This window comes from Camellia sinensis, chromosome 13, assembly GCF_055761805.1.
Source record: "Camellia sinensis isolate YWXY chromosome 13, ASM5576180v1, whole genome shotgun sequence".
Taxonomy (NCBI): Eukaryota; Viridiplantae; Streptophyta; class Magnoliopsida; order Ericales; family Theaceae; genus Camellia; species Camellia sinensis.
This window is the reverse complement of record NC_138973.1, coordinates 145591534-145615484: the sequence shown is the minus strand read 5'-3', so window position 1 is coordinate 145615484 and position 23951 is coordinate 145591534. Positions and strand designations below refer to the sequence as shown.

At 32.9% G+C, this 23951-nt stretch overlaps 2 protein-coding genes across 2 annotated transcripts; both read right to left on the bottom strand.

The window, feature by feature from the left end:
- Positions 1–3713: 3713 nt before the first annotated feature.
- On the bottom strand, positions 3714–7218 carry LOC145805771 (uncharacterized). Its single transcript, XM_082900974.1, has 5 exons — positions 6141–7218; positions 5895–6023; positions 5476–5547; positions 5148–5210; positions 3714–3721 (listed from the first exon to the last, which is right to left on the bottom strand). The coding sequence occupies exons 1-5, from the start codon at positions 7216–7218 to the stop codon at positions 3714–3716; spliced, it is 1350 nt and encodes a 449-aa protein (XP_082757100.1).
- Positions 7219–7260: 42 nt separating this feature from the next.
- Positions 7261–8211, bottom strand: LOC145805770 (uncharacterized). The gene has a single exon (XM_082900973.1). The coding sequence runs from the start codon at positions 8209–8211 to the stop codon at positions 7261–7263; it is 951 nt and encodes a 316-aa protein (XP_082757099.1).
- Between the last annotated feature and the right edge of the window lie 15740 nt (positions 8212–23951).

The window sequence follows — 23951 nt, the reverse complement described above, 5'->3', positions numbered from 1 at the left end:
AAATAATGTGAATACAAATCATATCAAATAAACCTGAGGTGGGCTGTGAAGAAGTCGAAAGGTCTGCAAAATACAATGAGAATAAACAAGTTATATATAATGAGCATAAAGAAATGTATGTGTAAATAATTTTCATACAAATCAAAGTAAATTTATATACCTGGGGATGGCTCATAAACTGATGATGATAGCTGTTGTGGTGCCACTGATGGTGGATGCACCGATGGTAGGCGTGGAGGCTGAGTACATGGTAGCTGCTGTGGTGCCACTGATGGTGGTCGATACGGTGGTACTAATGGCCCCTCAGATGGTGGTGGCACTAATAGCCCCTCCGATGCTGGCCGATGTGATGCCTCCTCTGATGGTGGTGCTACTGATGTCCTGTTATGTAGCACATCAGACATCATGCGCCGGGGATGATCAGGCTTCCTCTTCCTTCCCATAATAATCTGCAAGCAATATAACATTAATTGACATTAGAAACATAAACAATGGGACATGTATCCCACGTCTCATACATGAAGCCCAAATCTGTTATGACCTTTTGAGCTTTATAATATGAGTCCGGGAGTTTCACACCCAACGGGAACGCCTCATTCAATAACTCAAGCAACATGTCAACAGACTTGTCTATCCACTGATTAAGCACCTTCAAATGTAAAAGTCGAACAATGAATGACAAAGATGTGAACTTCTGACAATCCGGATACAATTCACTTTGTGCATCTTGAAGAAGTTTGAAATACTTTGCAGTCTCTACATTTGGACCGAGCTGGGGTTCAGATGCATAGGGATCAGGCCCCTGTGGTTCATTACCCTCAACACTTGTACTGGCATGTGGATTTCCCATAGCCCCTTGTATCATTCCAATCATATCATCCCCAATGTCTAAATTAGCTAATGTTTCATTCTCTCGATTACCATGCAGAGATACGTAAGATTCCCCATGATTAATCCAATGTTTGTATTTTTTTAAAAAACCATTCAAAATCAGATGCTTACGTACACCCTCTCGTACAAAATAGTATCGATTCTTGCACTTCCTACACGGACAACTGATCATCGATCCTTCAACCCTATTGGTGTAGGCAAACACAAGGAATTCATCAATCCCATTAATGTATTTGCTCGACATCCTATTTGGCAAATCAATCCAACTCTTATCCATCATCTGTACACATCCACAAAAATATCTCATCAAAATAACTCTAAATATAATACCTTTAACTCAAACCTATTCAAAAAAATACTCAAAACTCATCTATTTAAGTTCGTCTAAAAAAATACTCAAAACTCATCTATGCTCTTCAACTCAAACCTATTTAAAATTAAATTCTACTTTTTTTTTTTATTACCCAAAATCAAGAGATCCTTTTAGCAAACTCAAAACTCATCTATGCTCCGTCACCCATTGGCAACCCCTCTAACCACCGTCACCAGTCACCACTTTCAACAACTAAGACGAACAAAATTTTCAAATTTTTTAGAAGAAAAACAAAAATGAAAACCAAAATACAATCTATTAAGATTTCATGGTCAGGTTAACGTGCCTATTTTGCTATAAAAAAAGAAACAGACACAGATATTTATTAAATGATATTAAAAAGAAGGTTTAATAAAGGTAAATGAATACAGATATGTTTGGTCTCAGTTTCGGTTTTTAACTATTGTTTGGTCTCAGTCTCGGTTCTTCACCAAGCCATTCAATATGAGACACCACCCAAAGAAACCACAGTGTGAGAGTTGAGACCAAACATAATTGAAAACACACAAAAATAATAAATAAATCAAGTACAAATATACAGCAAGATTTATTTAATTTTCTCACATCACTAAAAATATAAGCAAGATTTACACCAAAATTAGTCTAGTTAATGGGGTCTGGAAGGAGTAAACTATAGTCTCAGAGGGGTGTGTTCAATGGAAATGAGGGGTAATATGATAAAAATAAATCATTAAATAACTTATTTGAGTGTTCCCAAACCATGCCTTAATACATATTGAATGCCTCTTTATCAAAATAATTTTAATTGTGAAAGTTGGAGATATTGTTATAAATTTTAAATAAAATTTAAAGTACTAAAAAAATAAAATTAGATTATGAGTAATTATAAAGGGCCTCAACTAGATTTTTCAAAGTCATTTTTTTATTAAAAAAATAATAATAGTAAATAAATAAATTTACAAATAGAAAAAAAAAATTTATATTCATGTATATTTTTTTTATTTTTTTTTTGAACAGGTAATACATACATATATATATATATACAGAGAGAGAGAGAGAGAGCATACCTGAGTAGTTGTCGTCGTCGAAGCACCACCGCACCACCGCTAGCCCTTCGCCGTTCGTCGTTCGTCGCCCGTAGCTCGTTTGGGGATTTTGGGGGAAAGAAATTTTGTTTCAAACAATTTTAGGGATTTCGATCCAACTAAGCGGCAAGATGAAAGGGAAGAGGGGGGGAAATTTTTTTTTTACTTTTTGCGACGGGACGGTTTACACCGTCGCAAATGATACATAATTATTAATAAACCGACGTCGTTTTGGTAATCCTTTTTTCGCGACGGACATTTGTCGTCGCAAATTGTCAAGTATTTGCGACAACAAACTTATGCCGTCTCAAACATTTTTTTTTTGGTGACGGTTCAACACGCCGTCGCTAATACTTCCGCATTTTAATACCTGCCCGTGCAGTTTTATTACTGACGGTTAAACGCCGTCGCTAAAACTATTTTTTGCGACGGTTAATTTTGCCGTCGCAAAAGACCATTTTTTGTGACGGGAAACGCGCCGTCGCAAATGCTTCCGTGTTTTTTGTCCTCTTTTCTTGTAGTGTGTGCACAGGACTATTTTGTTGTTTACAGATGCTATGTGGACAGATGTTATTTTATTGCACAGTCCCAATATTATTTTGTTGTTTATAGATTTTTTGAACAGTCCCAATATATTGCACAGCCCCAATATTCTTCAACAGGATTTATTGAACAATCCCTATATTATTTTGTTGTTTACAGATTTTTTATTTTGAAAACATGTTGACAGATTTTTTAATAGAATGTTGACAGATTTATTATTTTGAAAACATGTTGGACATATTTATTTTGAAAACATGTTGACATATTAAGCAGTCCCAATATTATGTTTAAATAGAATGCTTACAGATTTTGTAATTTGAAAAAATGTTGACAAATTGAATAGAACTTTTCAAATCAAAAAGAACAAAAAAAAAAAAAAAAAAAACTGAAATGTGACAATAATCCGGGTATTTTTCGGGGTCGGGGATCCCCGATCCCCAATCGGGGACGGGGGCGGGGGCGGGCAATGGATCCCCGTCGGGGATCGGGAGCGGAGACGGAAAAATTGTCACTTTCAGAGATCGGAGACGAGGAGTGTAGTCCCCGATCCCGCCCCGTCCCGTTGCCATCTCTACTTTCCTATCCTATTTCCTTCCCGAGAGGTCACTGCGATGCGACTACTTTTCTATCCTATTTCCAGCAACTACTACTTTCCTATCCTATTTCCTTCCCGAGAGGTCACTGCGATGCAAATACTACTTTCCTATCCTATTTCCTTCTCGTGTGGAGTGGACTGCAATACGCGTGTTGTCTTATTTTCTTGGTAGGGTATTATTCCTCTGCTTCTTCGCTCTTTATTGGTTAATGCAATTATGTGTTTCCTTTAATAATTGCGTTTCCTTTCTTAGAAGGAATGGGGCTTAAAAACCTGCAGCAATAAAAGGGCAAATTTGGAAACATAGTTAAAAGTTAAATTTTGATTTTTAACTTATTTTAGGTCATATTATTTCTCTATTTTTATTTATTTATTTATTTATTTTAAAAAAAATAAAAAATCAACTTTTAACTAACTTCTCAAAATAAATAAATAAATAAAACAAAGCAAAAGTAAAAGCAATAACGAAAAAATTTCACCATATGTCAGCAAATAATCAGCCAAACATGACCCAATGGTAGGAATGGTCACCGGCCTAATAATTAAGGTTATTAAAATTAGGGATTTTTAATGATAAATTCTATTTAGAAATGTTCTAACCCAAGAAATTTATGAAGGAATTTTTTAACCCACTCAATTTCATGTATTTATACTTTTATTTCATAAAGTTATTTTTCTTGATTTATACTATTTTCTCAAACTCTTATACCCTTATATTTAATATTGATATTTAATGTTGGGGGAAGAGAGAGAAGAGAAAGGACCAAGACATAAGAAATTTCATACACAAATTAAATAGCATTGATATTATTATTTTATATTATTATTTAATGTGAATATATTTTTAATTGACAACATATTAAAAATAATGTGAATATTCTCTCTCATATGATATGAACGTTCACAACACATTTTCAAATAATTATCTCTCATCTAATATAGTGATGTGAATGTTCACAACAATATATTTTTAATTGGCGACATATGAAAAATAATGTGAACATTCTCTCTCATCTAATGTGAACGTTCACAACACATTTTGAAAAATTCTCTCTGATGTGAACGTTCGCAACATGTGAACCTTCTTAATTAACAACATATTAAAAATAACGTTCATTATATTTTTAATTGACAATACATTTTTATTCACAACATGTGAACATTCTCTCTTATCTAATGTAGTGATGTGAACGTTCACATTTACATTCGTATATTTTAGTATGAATATTTACATCATGTAATTGGCAACACAATGACAAACATTCATTTCAAATTAATACGAAGCGTAAATTACACCAACGATCCCTATAGTTTGGAGTTTGTGTCACTTTGGTCCATGACTTTTCAATTGTGACACATTTGACTATGAATTTTGAATCTTGTTCCAAATAAGGACAATTAAAGACTAAGTTACACGGACGCGGGTGCGGGTGTCGGATACGGGTATGTGTCTAGGTGTCAGATTCGCCTATTCGTGAAAATAAGGATACGGGGACTCGGCTAAAAAGTGTCCAAAAAGTAGATACGGATACGGGGACACGGCACATAAAATATTAGTAGAATTTTTATATTGTACTAACTAACTACATAATCTATGCATCATGATGATCAATAACCAGATTGTTAAAGTCTAAAAAAATACATTGAAGAAAAACAAAAGTAATTTATTATGAAATAAATGTAGGACCTAGGCACATACCTGATTGATTAGTGCTTCCAAGTTCCAACCTCCCACAATTCACATGTTCTTTCACCATTTTAGCTGCATAATTATCACCATCAGTTTGTAGGCAATAAATAAAAAAGTCATTGTGTATAAAATATAAATTAAAGCAAAAAAAGACAAGGAAAAGATATGGATGCTTACTTGATCAAGTTTAAAATGTGTATGACTTTGAGCACACCTATAATATTCTATATCATTATAATTACAGCATAGCATATTAGAAATTCAAATTGTGAATGATGTCAAAGCTCCTTAGTAAAATCCTTAATCAAACTATTGATATTGAATCCTTGAAACTGACAGTGAAGATTGATCATCCAATGATATCCAGCTTCTAAGCTCTTCAATGCTTTAGCCTTAAACCTGTTAGCAACTATACCAACACATTGATTCACAACATAATTCCCACAAATATCTCTGATTGTGTCCCATAAATAAAACCTCCTTTGCATACAAATATAAACATTATGACAAAAAAAAAACTACCTTCAAGTTGATTGAGATGATCAAATTTAGATTTACAAAAATATAAGTTTTGTATGTCAAGTCAACTATTCCTAGTTGACTGATCATCTCCACCACAGCACAAAATGTCAAAAAATTTATAAAAAAAAGAGAAGAAAACAGATTATAGTCTTTTACATAAACATAAACATCAATATATGAAAATGCAAAAGATCAAATGAAGCTAGTCCAAAAGTTAAGCATCTAAGTCTTCACCATGACCAACATCATTAGGCTGAACATCCTCCATTACATCATCAAAAGTCACAAGCTCCAACTCAGGCTCATTGATGGAAAGTTCTGCAAACTCAATTGGAGGTCCATCAATGTCAAACCTATCTCCACCTACAATCATGCAAAAGTCAATAACTAATCCAAAAAATAAAAAATAAAAAATAAAAACAGTGTTTAAGTTTAATTAGTAGAAGAAACAGAACAAGATTAATGAATTAGAAAACTTACATAAATCCCAATACTTTGAAGGCCCTTCCTTGTACTCTTTTTTCTTTCTTGATAACATCCTTATGTTGCAATGCACAAAGACCAAATCTTCAGCTCTACTACTTGCCAACCTATTTCTTTTGATACTATGAATATGACCATAGGTGCTCCAATTTCTCTCACAACATGATGAAGAAGCTGGTTGTGACAGCAACTTAAATGCTAACTCTTGCAACAATGGTGTTGAAGCACCATGATTAGCCCACCAAGAAATTGGCTCCTCATACATTCTTGCTTCAATAACATGTGGCTGATTGAAATAGCCTGATCCACTTGAAAAAGCACCATATTCAACATAAACATTTCGTAGATGAGTTGTATTTTTTTGAAACAGTCGCTCAAAACACTTGCTCCTATTAGTAGACACTTCTTCATCTTCATGCGGGGCCAATCGCTGAATGCCATTACTTCCACCTTGAAGCCAAGACTCATGATAATACTTAGGGACCAAGGAATGAGCTATGCAATGTAGAGGTGTGTTGCTTTTGGTCCATCTAGCTTCTAAAATTTCATGAATCTTGTCAAAAAAATCCGATTGTCCTATGAGATGATCTTTGTCTTCATGCTCAAATATAATTGCTTTCACATTTTCTATCATAGTGTCCCACATATCATATATACAATGTAACACAGGAGCATCAGTGTCTGCAGCCCTTAGCATGTCAACAATAGGCTCTGTAAAACTCAAAAGGTAATCCAAGTCATCCCACCAAACATCATTTACTATGAGTTGCTTCACCTCACGAGCTTTAGCATCCACTGGATTCTTTCCATCTCCTCTATAAATCTTCCATCCTGCATCCATCACCATCTTCTCTAATGCTGGCTTTACTTCCTTCAAACGTTTAGCCATGACAATGTGTGATGCAAACCTTGTTTCTGCAACCCTTAGTAATTCCAAATTTGAGTAACTTTTGAAAATGGCATTTGGCAAGCTATGATTCACTATGAAATTTCTTATATTATGAAGATCAGTGACCAAGTTGGCTATCCATTTACATGCAGAATATTGAGATGAATTTTGAGGGGGTTCACACATACTCTTTAATGCCAAATTCAGACTATGCACTACACATGGTGTCTAGAAAATGTGATGATACTTATTTTCAATTGTCAACCCAGCAGCCTTAAAATTAGATCCATTATCTGTAACAATTTGAACAATATTCTCCTTCCCAATTTCTTCAATCACTGATAGAAATATGTTTGCAACATAATCTGCATCTTTTATATTTCCACTTGCATCAATTGCTTTCACAAACATTGCTCCACCAACAGATGCTGCCATTATGTTTATAAGCGGCCTCTTCTGTCTGTCTGACCATCCATCAGAACATATGGATACTCCTTTCTTTTTCCATGAGTCTTTTATGGGTTGAAGCTTTCTATTTACATGTGCCTTTTCTTGTGCAAGTAATGTTGTCCTCAACCTATCATATGTTGGGGGAGAATAACCAGATAGTTTGCTATTTGCCAAGGTCTGTGAATATTTTCTAAAATAAGGACACCTTGCTAAATTGAATGACAGAGCAGAGGCATAGAACATACGAGCAGCTTGTTTATCAGCAATGTCTCTTTCTGCCACATTAAATGCAGCTGCCAAAGGTCCTGAAATTGAACCCTTTCTTTTTTTGTTTTGAAGCAAGTCTAATCCTTCAGGTAGAGATACATAATCTGTTTTTTTTCTTGCATCTAAATGTTGTTGAGCTCTTCTTTTTTCTGCCATTTCATGCTCCTTTTTGAGTGTTTCAAAAACATCATCCTTTATAGCTTTACAGGCTTCCACTCCACAGTTAGGAATCTTCAGCAAATGAGCCTTAACTTTTGAATATGAACCTGTTACTTTCTTATTGCAATAGTTGCAGGACCAACATCTATTTCCTCCCCCACCTACTGGTATGCTAAGAACCTTAACATGATTCCACAATGGTTTATCATCAAACTCAATTCCTTGAGGTTTCGCTGGACGTAGTACTACAGATTTTCCTTTTCCCTTCTGCTTTTCCTTGCCAGTAGATTTTGAGGATGACATTATTTATACCTGTAGGAGCATATGTATGTACAAAAAAAAAAATAGAGTAACAGAGCCTTTATGATTATGGTACGAAATTAATTTTTTGAGGATGACATTAAATTTTTTGTGTTAAATATTTTGTGAAATTAATTGAAAAATAAAACAAATTTTCAAAAATTCAAACAAACAGAGCCTTTATGATTATTATATGAAAGTTATGTGAAATCAAAGTAACAGTATTTCGTTGGTGTTATTAAACTTGAGGGGAAAGAAATAAGTAAGAGAAAGAAATAAGTAAGAGAAAGAAATAAAACATGTCTTTGCTTGATTTTTCTAATATACCTTTTAATTTTTGCAGGTAGTTGCAGAAGCTTTAAAATCCTTCTCTCTGAAATGGAATTTGCAGCTTTAACTCCTCTGAAATGGGAAGTAGATGTGTAATAAAAGAAAGGAAGAAAAATGGTTCAGAAAGGTAGAGGTGTAATAAAAGAAAGGAAGAAAAATGATTCACAAAGAGACCAAAAGCTCCAAAAACTTGTTTTAAAGAAGGCCATAAGCTTCCAGAAGAAGATAGACGAACTGGCGGCAAAGTATGGTGTGGAGATGACCATTTCACATTTTTTTTTTTTTTTTTTTTGTATAAGTACACAAAGCTTGTTTGTAGCAGGTTAGAGCATTAAATAGAGTTGACAATTTCTTTTCATTGTTTGCCATGTTGATTTGTGAATCACTAAATTAATAGGGTAATGTTAGAAATATCAAATTTTTTATTAAATAAATGATTAAATATCTCACATAGGTGTGGGGTTCATATTTTGTGGACTTCACATTCATGTGAGACATTTGATTATTTTTTTGGTAGAAAATTTGGGACCTATAATATTTTCCAAATGCCTATCAAATTTATAAAAAAAAAATTATTAAAAATGAAAAAATAAAATTATGATTAAAATGGAAATTATTTTTATAATTTTATAAATAAAAACAAATTTATTTATATGTTATACTTTATTTTCCTATTCAAATTTCTAAAAAATTATATTTTAATATTAAAAATTATATTTCATAAATATATATTTTTTTGGTACTATTTCATTTTTTTAATATAATTTTTTTTAGTATAAATATTGTTATACTATTATATTTTTATATTAAAAATTATTAAAATATTGAATTATTTTGATAGAAAGAATGGTGTAGTAAAAAAATGTGGAATAAATAAAATTAAAAATTCTTTCTTAGAAAAGATCATACCAATCAAGTAGAGTAAGTAAATTAAGTAAGATAATAGAGGGTAAAACAGTAAATCCCCCTCGAATCCCAAGGGATTGTTTTTTTAATATCATCTCTCATGGGGGACTACTAATCCCATCCATGGAGGCCTATCATAGTCCTAAGGTATTGTGAATTTTCTTTCTAATTTTGCAAACAAACACAATATTAGTGAATCCCACATCCATCGTAATCCAATCTCATCTCCTACAACCAAAAACAAACAGATCCTATAGTCAGTAAGAGAGATTAGACTTTCCAACTGACCATTCTGCAGACAATGAGAAAGATTAGACTTCCAATCCAACAGACTATGATATTCAAATAAATAGTTCAGGTAGTTAATTAGGCATGTTTCTGGAAAGTAGGCTACACATATGATTATTATGTTATAAGTGTGATTAACAAAAACAGAATACATATAGATTGTTTTTTGAGTTAAGTTGAGTATGATTGTTAATGTGTGCATTGTTAGTAAGGATATTATCCAAAAGTTCTCTCATCTCTCAAAATAAACAAGCCCTCGTTAACAATAACTTGTGAGAGATATTAGACTTCAGATAAGAGAGTAAAATTGGAATAACTGCCACTGATCTGCTGCTGTTGATCTGTTGGGGTATCCTCTGCCTATACTTTGTTGTTCTGTACCTTAGTGTATTGATCTGTTAGCTGTGGGGATATGCTGAGCTGTTAATATGCTGATCTAATGCCCTAGCAGAGAGGTTTTCTAATGAATTGTCTTCAAGGGGTGTGCTATGTTGATTTTTGTGGTCGCTTCGCTTCTGTTTGCTTGTTTCTGTTTTGCTCCGTATGTTGGTTACTCACCAAGATAGAGCTTGGAGTTTGTGCTAGCAGATGATTTGGTATCCATTTAGGTGCCAACCTAGTTGGGATCTGGATGTTTCACTGTGATACTTTTTACACCCTTCTCTTTATTGATGTACGTTCTCATACTATGTATGTTTTTCCATCAATAAAATTTTCTTTTTTTGCTGATCAAAAAAAAAATAAAAATAAATGAGGACATAGATCGGTGTTAGTAACTAGTGTGAAAAAGTGCAATTAACATAAATGAGAACACAAATCGGTCTTAGTAACTTGTGTGAGAAATTAGACTTGTAAGTGTAATTAACATAAAAGAGGACACAAATCGGCGCTAGTAACTACTGAGCGAGATTAACGATAAACTAACAAAATTTTGTTTAACTAATCGTTTTCTTCGTAATGGTTTTCATGGAACACAAATCTTTCTTTTTTGTTTTTAATTTTTTTTTTAAATGTATTTTCAATACATTTTGTAATTTTAATTTCAATACTTAACAATTTCTCTAGGTAATTTGAACAATATTTGGCATAGTAATTTTTTTACCAAGTAAATCACATCTTCCTATTTAGAAAATAATTATAAAATAATAATTAATCTTCATCACATAGATAATTATATATTTTATAATTTATTCATTTTCAATACTAATTATTTTGTAATTGTTTTCTTTGTAATGGGTTGCATATTTTTGTTAAGTAAAATCGATAGAAAAATAGGTAGTTTAGTTATTAAATCATGAAAATTTATATATATTTTAAATATTTTGTGTATAGCTACATTGATTTTAATGATCACAAGATTATTTTTTTCATCGATTTTACTTAAACGGAAGTAGTCTAATGGTTTATAATAAAAATAAATCAAAAAAATATAGTTTAAATTGACAAAATTCAAAAGTGAGGATTTATTTTGTTGAAAGGCATAAATTATGGATTTTTTTATATTTTTTTTATAACCATCCCAACAATTTAAAATGAAGGGAGCACAAGTTTTACTTACATTATTACATAAAAATATCTTACATAAAATTAAATTTATAAACCTAATTAACTCAATATTTTTTATTAACCTATGAAAATTATTTACAAATATAAAGAGAATATCATATCGAATTACAGTAGATAATTCTAATTTTCTACTATGTATGTATTCTTTTTTTTTTGGCTAGTCCAGTACATATATATTAGTTCAATTGATTATCTCCAATTTAGAGGAACCAATTCTATTTATTTATTTATTTTTGTATTTAATTTCCAAGCTTGTTTACTCAATTTTATTATTGTACACATTTAAAAAGGTGCATATATTTTTATAAAAAATTAAAAAATTATTAAAATAGCATATTCCTAAATGAGTCGTAAATAATATAATTACTACAAATAAATAATTTAGGATGCATGGTATGGTGTCTATCTCTATCATACAATATCTTTACGAAATCATTGGGTGTGATTAAATCTTTTTTAAATTATAAAAAAAAAATTCTCATCTTAAAAAAAAATTATAAACAAATTTATTCATAAGAATGATACAACAATACTATTAGTATGGTAAATAAATTCATTTTTAATGGTGTTTTATTTTAAAATCAAGCGTCCATGAACTATATTATTTTATATAAAGATTATATATATATATATATATATATATTTGCTTATATAACATTACTCATTAATTATATTGATTACTGATTTAGTTTTTTCAATTTGAATTGCCAAGCTATTTAATATAAACTAGACAATACCTCTACAATAAAGTATCTGCCTCAACGATAATGAGTTTTTTAAGTCAAAATTGTAATAAATAGGATAATATTAAAATAATTAGTAAAATTTGTATTAATACAAATTAGATATGGAGGACAAAATTTTATGCCGAATATAGAAAGGATAGAAAAACTAAAAATAAGCATAAGAAAATATGATAAAAATAATTTCTCTTTCTTAAAAAAATTATACACAATTACAATTTTGAAAAAATAAAGAATAAGCATAAGAGACCAAAATTAATTATACATTTATGCTTAATAGGTAATGTCATATATTATGAATAAATTTATTATTTGCATATTATTTTTATTTACCATCATTACCAAAGTAATGTTAAAATGTTAGTAAATTTGAGAATATGATATATTTTTGTTGTATTTACCTTCATAGATGGTATAAATTTTTTGAACTTTTTTAAATATATTTTTATAATATATAAAATATGTTAATCTTATTTATTTATAAATGGTCAAAAAATTACATATTAAATGTTCTTGGGATATTGTTTAATATTGATATTTTTTTTAAAGAATAAATTAAAAATGGTGACAAGATTTTTTTTTTTCCAAAAATAAGCAAAAAGTAATATTGGCTTGAGAATAAACTATTTTAATAATTTTTAAATTTTTTAGTTAAAATATAAGGTAACAAAATTTGTATGTTTGAAATAACTTTTTAATTTTTTATCAAAAAATATGTAAAAAAATAGGAAAAAAAAGAAATACTAGTTAATTTTTTAGTTTAATTTTTTGATTTTATTTATAACTTTTTGACTGATTTTTGATATTCTCAAATCAACCCTAAATAAAAAATATTTTTGTATTTATTTTCTATATAAATATAATAATGCTACATTGAATTATATTATAGAAGACACAAAATAAAGAAAGTATCAAAAAATAAAATGTGCACACATTACCTGTATACCATTATACACACTTCCCAATTATCTCGAGTCATGTGCAGAGCTCATAAGACCATTATTTTTAAATGAGAAATGTTATGTATCTCAAATATTTTATTAAATATTTTACCAAATCTTTCATATGGAGTGTGATTCACATAAATTCACATGTGTGTGAGTCCTACACCCATATAAGAAGTTTTGTAGAATATTTGGGATCCCTAACCTAACTCTTTTTAAATAAAATCTTTCTTTTTTTCTTTTAAAAAAATCACAATATAAAATTAAAAAATAAAATATATTAAAAAATACTTAATAGATTAGTGCTATAAATAAAAATTTTATGCATAATTTTATTCGATAAATATTAATGTTCCCATGGCACTTGTTAATATTGAGAAAGTGTAAAAAAAAATATAGTTTCAAAAATATAAAAAGTGCATTAAATTAAAAATATATATTAAATTTAATAATAATTTTTTCTGAATTAACATATTTTTTGTATCCTTATTATTCTTTAGCAAGTGTCCCATTCACTTAAAAATAAAAACCTATTGAAGATGCATTTATTTATAATAATGATATTATCACAAAATTTATATATATAATTTTATGCATGAATAGAATTTTTTAATTAATATTTTATTTTTTATTCACATTATCTTATTTTGTAGGTAAAAAATATCATAGAAATAAAAAATAAAAGATTTAATAAAAAAATAAAAAAATAGATTTATTTTCTAAATTTAGTGATATGTGAGGAAGATGATTGGTTAATAATTAAAAAATATTTAATTATTAACTAATCATCTTTTAAATATATATAAAAAAATATATAATTGAAAAATGTTATAAACTCTAGATAATTTATTAAATTTTCTACCAAAATTCTCACGTACATAAGTGTGAGACCCACACAAATTCACACCACACAAATTCACTTGTATAGATCCTATATTCATATAAGAATTTTAATAAAAAATTTAATAAATTATTTAAAATTTCTAACATAACTCTATCTAATTTTTAAATATGAATAACTATAACATATATATATATATATATATTATGTATACATCCATTCTTATAATTGTAAATATATATATATATATATTATCTTGTTCAAAAAAAAAATATATATATATATATATATTATGTATACATCCATTCCCTCTTATTATAATTGTAATTTATACACACTGTCCCAGTCCAGCTATCTCGAGCCATGTGATGCTGGACCATATCTCTGGAGACTCTATTTACAATCTTCATCTCACATTTGAAAACTTCTCTTACAGAGATAAAAGAAAAAAAGAATGAAGTCTCATTCTCATCTCTCTCTATCATGTCTCTCTCAGCTCCTTTTCTCATCTATCAGTTCTCCGGCGAAAGGCTTGCGACATCCGGCGAAAGGCTTGCAATGACGGAGCAGAGGCTTGCGACCTCCAATCCAACTACAAAGGCTTGCGACCTCCGGCGAAAAGGCTTGCGACCTCCGGCTACCATTGGTCGACTGTAAGTTTCTCTACCCTTCTTCTTTCTCCTCTCCTCTCATGTCAGCCGTGTCCGAGGAAATCATGCTGAATCCGACACATATCTCACACCCGCACCCGTGTCGCGTCGTGTCGACACGGGTACTCTGCCCTAAACCGGCGAGTCCATGTAACACAGATTAAAGATACTATTACATTTTTCAAGGGCAATTTGTCAATTTGATAAAATATATATTAATTTGATAAAAATAAATGTCAAAAAATTATTTTTGAATTTTTTAAAATTATTTCTACTTACTAAAGATAAAATTATATAAGATTGATAAATCTTTTAGACATTTATTTATTTTTACCAAATTAATTTTTATTATGTATTTGGATGGTGATCATGTAAAATTAATTTTTAAAAATTAATCGTGTAAATTTTATTAATTTTTATCAATTTTACATAATTTTGTCTTCGGTGTGTAGAAATAAATTTTTAAAATTTTAAAATATTTTTTTGACATTTATTTTTGTCAAATTAGTTTATATTTTATCAAATTGATGATTTTGCACTTGAAATTAAGCAATGGTATGTTCAATTATCCTTATTTGAAACAAGATTCAAAATTCAGGGTCAAATGTGTCACAATTAAAAAATCATGGACTAAAGTGACACGAGCCCCAACCTATAGGGACTATTAGTGTAATTTGCCCTAATATGAATATAATGACAGTCAATATCCTGATACATGAAAACTATCAAAATATAATGACAACCAACATTAAATATTCTAACATTAATAGGGGGCAAGAGAGATTGAGGGTGTTTTGATTTTCTTACCTCAAATAGGATCTAATAGAATAATCAAAAAAATTTGGATTGGATGAAATAAAACTCTTAGAAAGAGAATTTATCAAAAAAACTCCTTTAAAATTAAAATTTTATAGGATCATTGGGAGTGATTTATAAATCAAATCATAAAATGAATTGAAAGTCATAAAACTTTACTTTTAATGTAAAATAAAATTGAAAAAATTATAAATTCATATACCAAGTTAAGTGGTCGGACTTCATAGGACAAGATGAGCTTCACAGGATAGGATTAGAATTGAACCCAACCTATACCCACCTCTATTCGATGGTGCTAAATTGTAATGTCCTAGTAATTAAGTGTTAACCCTCAAGTAATTTGATAAAAGAAAAATATTTAAGACTTATAATTTATTATTCTTAAAAATTATTTTTAATGATATATCTAATTTTAATGTCACATTATTAAAAATCATTTAGTGATGATAAATTAAAAAATGTAGGTATGTTGCTTGATAAACAAGAGGTCGTGGAGTAGTTGTCTCTTAGTAGCAGTTGGAGAGATTGATATCAATTAATAACCTTGACTAGAGATGTGTATAGCGACCCCGGTCTTTTCCCATATGATTATTGTATCCGGACTTAGGTTCCGTAGCTCCTGCCATTGTATTATGATTGTTACCGTCCTTTAATTTCCTATTTCTGAGTTGGGGGATGCAATGGACAGGTTTGTAGCTGGTTGGTTGAGCTTGGGAGCAAAGGGTTGCTGCCCAGAATTTTGACTCTTCGCTCGAGCGAGCAGTTCTTTGCTCTAGCGAGCTCTTTGTTTTGGTCCGTCGCTCGAGCCAGGGTTTCTTCGATCGAGCGAGGATTGCGTTTTGTAGTAAGACCTGTGAGCAGAGGTTTTTGGCTCGAGCGAGCTTTTCTTCGCTCGAGCGAGTTAGTTCGTTCTTCGCTCGAGCGATAGTTCCTTCGCTCGAGCGTGTGTCTGGTTACAGACTTGAGGATTTGAGTTCTTCGCTCGATCGAGTTTTCTTTCGCTCGAGCGAGCTTTTGGGTTGTTGGCTCGAGCAAGGCTTCCTTGGCTCGAGCGTAGCTTCTCTGTGTCTGGTCGCTCGAGCGACCAAGTCTTCGCTCGAGCGAGCCTGTCCAGTTTATATACGCAGCAGCGGGTTTTGATCAGTCTTTTTCATCTTCTTTTTTATTCCAAACCCTAGGTCCGACTTTTCTCTCTCCCTACTCACCTTCTTTCTTAGGTTTGATCTATTTAGAGTGTGTTTCTACCCTCGTTGCTTTATTAAAAAGATAGAGGGAGTCGAGAGCTTTCATTTAATCTGAACATTTGGCGATTTGGAGCACATTGACATTTGGGCACTCATCTCTGTCTTCACCATTTGGGTTGTTTTCTTCGAGGTAGGGATTTCCTACTCCATTCTATAAGTTTTGTTCTAAGTTTTGGTATTTTGATAAGTTGGGGTTACTTTGATAATTTTGGGAAAAATCCTAGTTGTTTAAATTAATTAATTTGTATAATTAATTTAAGGGAATTGGGGAATTTGGTTAAATTCATGAAATTGGGAAATTTATTGCTTAAATGGTGTAGTTGGATAATGTAAATCACTCGCCCATTGAATTGTTGATATATTTATTTCCAGTCTAGAAATAACTGTTTTGGGCTATCGGTGGAGGATAGTCGTGATTGTTGTAGACATTGCATGTGGATTAGGAATAACTGAAACTAATCACATTGGTTAAGTCATTAATTTTGACTGTTGCATTGATACAAAAAATACGTGTATTGATTGAGCATTGCATTTGCATATATTGTTTTGTGTGGGAGGAGATAGGGGATGTACTCCACGGTTTAGGGAAAGATAGGGGATGGACCTCTAAACCGGATTTTGTTTGGGAGGAGATAGGGGATGGACTCCATTAGCATCACTTTTATGTGTGCTTATTTATATTGAAGTGTTTTTATTGATACAGCACTAAAATGTGTATCAAACTGGAAGTATGAAGTGTTTTGATTTGAGCTTGAGTCTCATTTGTCTGTTGATATTGGAAGAATGTGAATATGATATATATGATTCACTGTTATAAGTTTGGCCAGGTTCTGAGCCATATTGATGATGTTGGAAAGTGGAACGTGTCATTGACAATAGTGTCATGAAACTGGATAATGTTGTAATTGATTATCTTGGTTAACCATCTATTGAATGCTATTGCTTTATTCATTAAAAGGGCTGTGGCTCACTCTATATGGGAACATCATTTTCAGGTTCAGGTGATAAGCTACCTCCAAGAACTTAGCTTGGAAGGACTTGGATTTTGAAGACTATTTTCAGTTGTTTGCTTTTATTTGTTAGTACATGTAAACATTCAAGCCTAGGGCTTTATTTGTATTTGAGTTAGAACTCATATTTTTGTGTCCAAGTGTTGGCTTGGAAATATGTAAGCCCATAGGGCATTTAATTTGATATTATATGTAATACTCTGATGAATGAGATAATGAATTGTTTTCTTTTAATATTGCATGTTAATGATATAAATATAATGAGTTTATTTTGAGGGCGTTACAATGTGTGTTGGTTAGTTTGGTTCAAATTAATACTAAATTCATAATTAAATTTAATATTATTAAGTTAATTAATAATTTTTAATGATATCATAAATATTCTTTGACTAATAATTTTAATAATTTTATTGTTACATAAGAGACTAGTTAGAAGTTTTTATTTTTTTTTATTAATTTTGTGAAATAAAAAATTTTAATTGGGCAATCTGTATTTTAAATAAATCTCAAAAGTGTATTCATAATTTTTATCATTAAATTTAGGAAAATGTTATGGTGGGCACCCCTTTAGGAGTGCATACCATATGTACCACGAAAGGTGCAACTTTACTGCGAAAATTTCGTAATATTAACCATACAATGCGTAACATCATCATAAATTGATGTAACAAAATATTCATAATTTTGTAATTAATGTTACAAAAGTTTGTGATTTTGTTACAATATTTTTTATTATATCAATTTGTGTTGAGATTTTACACATTTTGTAATTGATGTCTCGAAATTTTGTGATAAAATTATATATTTGATAATAAAAGTGCATATAATATATACCCCTAAAGGGGCGAACACCATAGGAGAGCCCTGAAATTTATCATGATCGGCTCATAATTTTCGAACATATATATTTGTCTCATTTTTCTCTTTCAATTTTCATATTCAACACGATCTTATAATCATCCTGCCAAACAACCCTTTAGTCTGATTTTTTAAAAATTATTTTTAGATAAGTTATTGTTTATTCTTTGTAAATTTTTTTAATATTTAAATCATTTTTTTTTTTACTTTTTAAATCCACTTAACCAAGATGTATTTCAAAAGTAAAATAAATTGATCAAATATTTTTAAAAATCATTAAAAATGAATAAAAATTCAAACAAAATCTTAAAAAAAAAATAGAAAAAGAAAAAGAACAGGCAGATTTTATGAACAAGATGTAACACTTAAAATTGGCAACTTGCTCCAAAACATTCCTTCACTTTTGAACATTCTCCATCCCCAATACTCCCTGTTTGGAAACCAATTCATCAAATCCCTCCCCAAAACTCCCTCTTTGCCTTCTCACTTCCGATGGATCCACATGATAGAATATCGGATAAACTGCTGTTGTGTTGCTACTGCATTCAAGTGCCTCCACGAGTTCATCCAAACACCATCTCGAAGAAGCGTAATTCTTCGATAAAACCAAAATTGAAAACCTTGATTCTTGAATAACCCTCTAGAGCTCTGGCGAAATCGTTATTCCTCTCTCGAGCTTTTCATCATCTTCGAAACGCAGTGTAGAGATGACTGACGAAATTATCGCGGGTATCTTCGCCTCTAAAGCTCAAGAACACATCGTATGTGTATCGAGGTCGAGATGAAGATGGTGTGGGATATCATCACCCCATGTGAGGGGTGAAGCCAACACACATGAGTTGGCCATGTTAGGAAGCCAACGCAAGAATCTGTAGCCATGTGAAGAAGGAGTTGGCACAAGCTGGCCATGTGCTAGCCAGCCCCTCCATCCACCTCTTCTGTAGTGTATAAATGGAGGCTGAGGGGAGGGTTTGAGAGTGAGAGCAGAGCAAGCCACAGAGAGTGAGATATGTGAGGCGGAGAGACCGTCTCCCTCGGTGTGAGCGAGGGAGACGGGTGAGTGGGTGAGTGAGGAGAGTGTGAGCTCCTCCTCTATTGTAATCTTTCTGTAATATCTCCAATGTTATAGTGATAACCGGCTACTCTCCCGTGAACGTAGGCATTGAGGCCGAACCATGTTAAATATTGTGTCTCCTTGAGTGTGGGTGTGTTTTTCTGCATGGAATAATTTCTATAGGGTCTTGGGCGGGATCCCAGATCCCAACAATTGGTATCAGAGCCTCGTTGGTGGCGTTTCGGAACAAAAACAGCGTGTTGTTTGAAACTGCCCAGAAATCAAGTTGCTCGAAATCAGGTTTTGAGTATACCAGGAGCAAGGGCTCGAGAAGAGGAGTCCAACCATATAAAGCAGACACCCAGAGGAGTCCCCACGCGCCCTCACGCGCCCCCTGAAGAAGGCGCGTGAGGCCCAGTCGCTGAACGCGCCCCACGCGCCGTGAAGAGAGTCGACGCGTCGGCCCAGTCTCACGCACACGCCCCACGCGCCGCTGAAGGAAGAAGACGAGTGGGGGAAGGCGCGTGTAAGACACGCGCATGCCGCGTCAGCGTGCCACGTCGTCAACACGTGGCGACACGTCAGCAAGAGTTGCCACGTGGTTGCCACGTTATCAACCAGGTCACCGCCACGTGGCCAGCCACGTCATCGACACGTGTCCATAGAGCATTGCCACGTCAGCACAGGTGTGCCACGTGTCTGCCACGTCAGCAGTGGTGTTGGCCAGTCAACCAGAGGCAAGGAGGGATCCAGTGCTACGCGGCAAGGGTGTAGCCGCAGGAAGAAGGATCCAGTGCTTCGCGGCTACGGTGCAGCCGCAGATCTGAGGCGTACAAAATGTTTTGGCTAGATCTAAGCCATTTGGAGTCCGTTTTTGGTGATCCAATAGTGATTTCCAACTATTTGGAGTATTCCGGACACATCCGTACTGTCAGATTCTGGAGACGGAGTTTCTGTAAAAAGAAGGCAGATTAAAGAGACGAACGGCATCAGGAGCAGTGGACAGAATATTCTATTGGTACACGGAATATTCCCTAAACTTCTGAAAATTACAATTTGGCCCAGAATTTTCAGAAAATTGTGGTGTGGCCCAGCTTTCGGGAATAGTTTTCAGTGAGGTCCCCGAAAATGCAGCAAAGATTGGTTCTAGCTAAACGGACCGCTCCGGACGCAACCGCGAGGTCAGAATAGTGAAATTCTGAACGGTTTGGAAAGATTGTCAAAACATGGGTGTTTGTCATCTTCAATATTCGAAGGAAGGTTGCTGGATATTGTGGAACGCTGCGGATTCACTGAAGATGTTAGAATGGGCAAATTCTGACCAGATTGGACAACCAGATACAGATTGAGATAGATTATTGAAGACCAGAAGAGATCAGGCTTGATTAAATGGCAGATCGAGGGAGATCAAGATTGGTCAAGGGTGATAAGAGGATTGCAGAAATGATTATCTTCGGAGTTCGTCGGAGGATCTGGTTCAATCAAAAGAGAAAACCATTCATCGATGGATAGATGATTTGGCAACCAGTACAGGCTCAGGGAAATACTGTGGCTGTTGGAGCTACTGTATACGAGTAGGTACTAATGGTATGTGGACATGTAGAACAATAGTTGCAGAGGAGCATACTAAGCGCAGAAGTACAATTGCAGACGTGCAACAGTGAAAGGGTACGCTAGAGTGTCGTACAGAGGCGCGAGAAGAGTGTGCAGCAGCAGGTTGTTGGCAGTTCACAGGAACTTCTAGACAGAGAAATTGAGACAGGTAAAACGCAAGAGTGCGTGCCAAGGAGTGGCAAGTCTTATTTCTCTATGGTGGTTTCTTTAGTTCCATGGCAGCAGATGATAGAGTTGATGCAGATCTCTCAAGCAAGCTTGACGCAGGGAGACTAGAAGCCATGGATGCGAGCACTATGCACGAAGTTGCATAGTGGTAACTTGTACAGACCGGTGGAAGTTGTCTTGGCAGAAGGGCTAACTGTCAAACATCAGTACGGACGTACAAGTGAGACAGAACCGAACATCAGGGATTGCAGCACAGACAACGGGCGTATGAGATCGCTGGGAAGTTGTTCTGAAGTGCAGAAAGCAAAGGTTGGTTGTTCAGAAATAAGCTCCGAGCAAGGAAAATTGAGGATGTTGATGTGTCAAACTCTGAAGTTTTCTAGTTGCTCCAGTGTTCATCATGCAAGGAGTTGCACGGTAATGCAAGGCTATCCCGAGCAGGGGGTGCAGGACATCCAATCAGGGGGTGTCGGATATCTTGGTTGCGCAAGTTCAAGCATAACAGGTATAGACATCCGAGACAGAAGCGTGGAAGAGATCTGTGGGAGATAGGAGCAAAGGCTCTCTCCAAATCAGAGAGTGGTGTGAGTTGAGTTGAGGATGTAGGATTCCCTCCTCCTCTTGTATCTCTGGTGTATTATCTCTAGCTTTCAAGGGATGCAGCGTCTCAGTGAGAAGATGCAAACTGTGTTTGGGCGTAACAAGATTAGCAGCAATGTGTGTTGTGGATCACCTCATATGGGTTGAGGGGGTGATTTGTGGGATATCATCACCCCATGTGAGGGGTGAAGCCAACACACATGAGTTGGCCATGTTAGGAAGCCAACGCAAGAATCTGTAGCCATGTGAAGAAGGAGTTGGCACAAGCTGGCCATGTGCTAGCCAGCCCCTCCATCCACCTCTTCTGTAGTGTATAAATGGAGGCTGAGGGGAGGGTTTGAGAGTGAGAGCAGAGCAAGCCACAGAGAGTGAGATATGTGAGGCGGAGAGACCGTCTCCCTCGGTGTGAGCGAGGGAGACGGGTGAGTGGGTGAGTGAGGAGAGTGTGAGCTCCTCCTCTATTGTAATCTTTTTGTAATATCTCCAATGTTATAGTGATAACCGGCTACTCTCCCGTGGACGTAGGCATTGAGGCCGAACCACGTTAAATATTGTGTCTCCTTGAGTGTGGGTGTGTTTTTCTGCATGGAATAATTTCTATAGGGTCTTGGGAGGGATCCTAGATCCCAACAGATGGAACAAAGAAGGAAGCCATTGTTTAACTGTTTGGTATAAGGAATTAGTAGAGAGATAAAATTGGGAAATTGAAAACGCAAGTAGAAACTAGGATCTCTGTGGCCTTTTTTATAATGTGACATTTGCGTTATTTGCAAGCAATTTGGTACAGATAAACAACTAATTTTCTTTGTAACTTCCACGAATTTCTTCAAACACTGCGAGAAGGTCCGCTGCAGCTACTTTCCTATCCTATGTGCTGTGTATTAGCCTTTTCCTGTGCATTATTGCTCTGCTTCTTTTCTTTTTCTGGGTTATTGCAAATCAGTGGTTCTATGTGCGTTAATTAATGTATTAATTAACTAGCGGTAACCCGTGCGATGCACAGAAAAATAAACTATATACATTTTGTGTGACATATAAATTATTCTAATTTTGAATTATATTTTAATAGTAGCAAGCCATGATGTTAGGCCATCTTGGTTGATGTTAACAATAATTAATCTACAAAATTTCACAATAAAAATTTGATATACATAAAAAATTGTTAATTATAAAGATTGTTAGGATAATAGTATTACAATCACTTGATAACACAAATAATTTGTATCAAACTATAGTGTCATGCAAAAAAAAAAAAAACAAAACAAAACAAAACAAAACAAAAACAAAAACAAAAACAAAGCATTAAAAGAAATAAATTTTATAAGTTATCATAAATTTACTTATTTTAAATCAATGATTTATATTATTATTGTGGGACTAAATTATGAATAAATCTCAACTTTTAATTATAATTTGTAAGTAATCATCCTCCATAACTTGAATAGTATTTGCATAGTTTCTACAACATTTAAAAAAAAAAAATCAAGATAAGAATTTCATAGGATTATAAAAATTATATAAGAAAATAGTTTAATCCATTTTATTTATAAAAAAAAATGATGACAAATTATTTGAATTGTATTTGAAGAAATATAACAAATGATAGCTTTAATCATTAGTTACCCAAAAAAAAAAAAAATTATATAGGTTACTCAACAACAAAATGGTCGAATATAACTAAAGTCATGGACATTGAATTAAATCATATGGGCTCTAAATTGATAATATAATCTAATAAATCAACTAATAATAAAAGAGAGATATCAACAAATATGTAGTATTTCTCTACTATCTTTGTATTATATTCATTAATTTCATATATCATATGAAAGTTTTACTTGTCTCAATCTTTCAATAAAATAAGCACCAAGAAAACAAATTTGATAAGAAATTAGTTCTAAACTTTATTATTAAAAAAACAGAAATTTCAAAGAGAAAATTTAGAGATGAGATTGAAAAAATACTATAACAAATGACAATCTTATAAAAAAAATAAAAAGAAAGAAAAAGAAAAAACACATAGCGATGATCTAATGTAAACTATTTTTAAAAATTAAAAGAAAGAATATCAAATTATTACCTTGGATAAATATAGTGACGGAAAATAATTT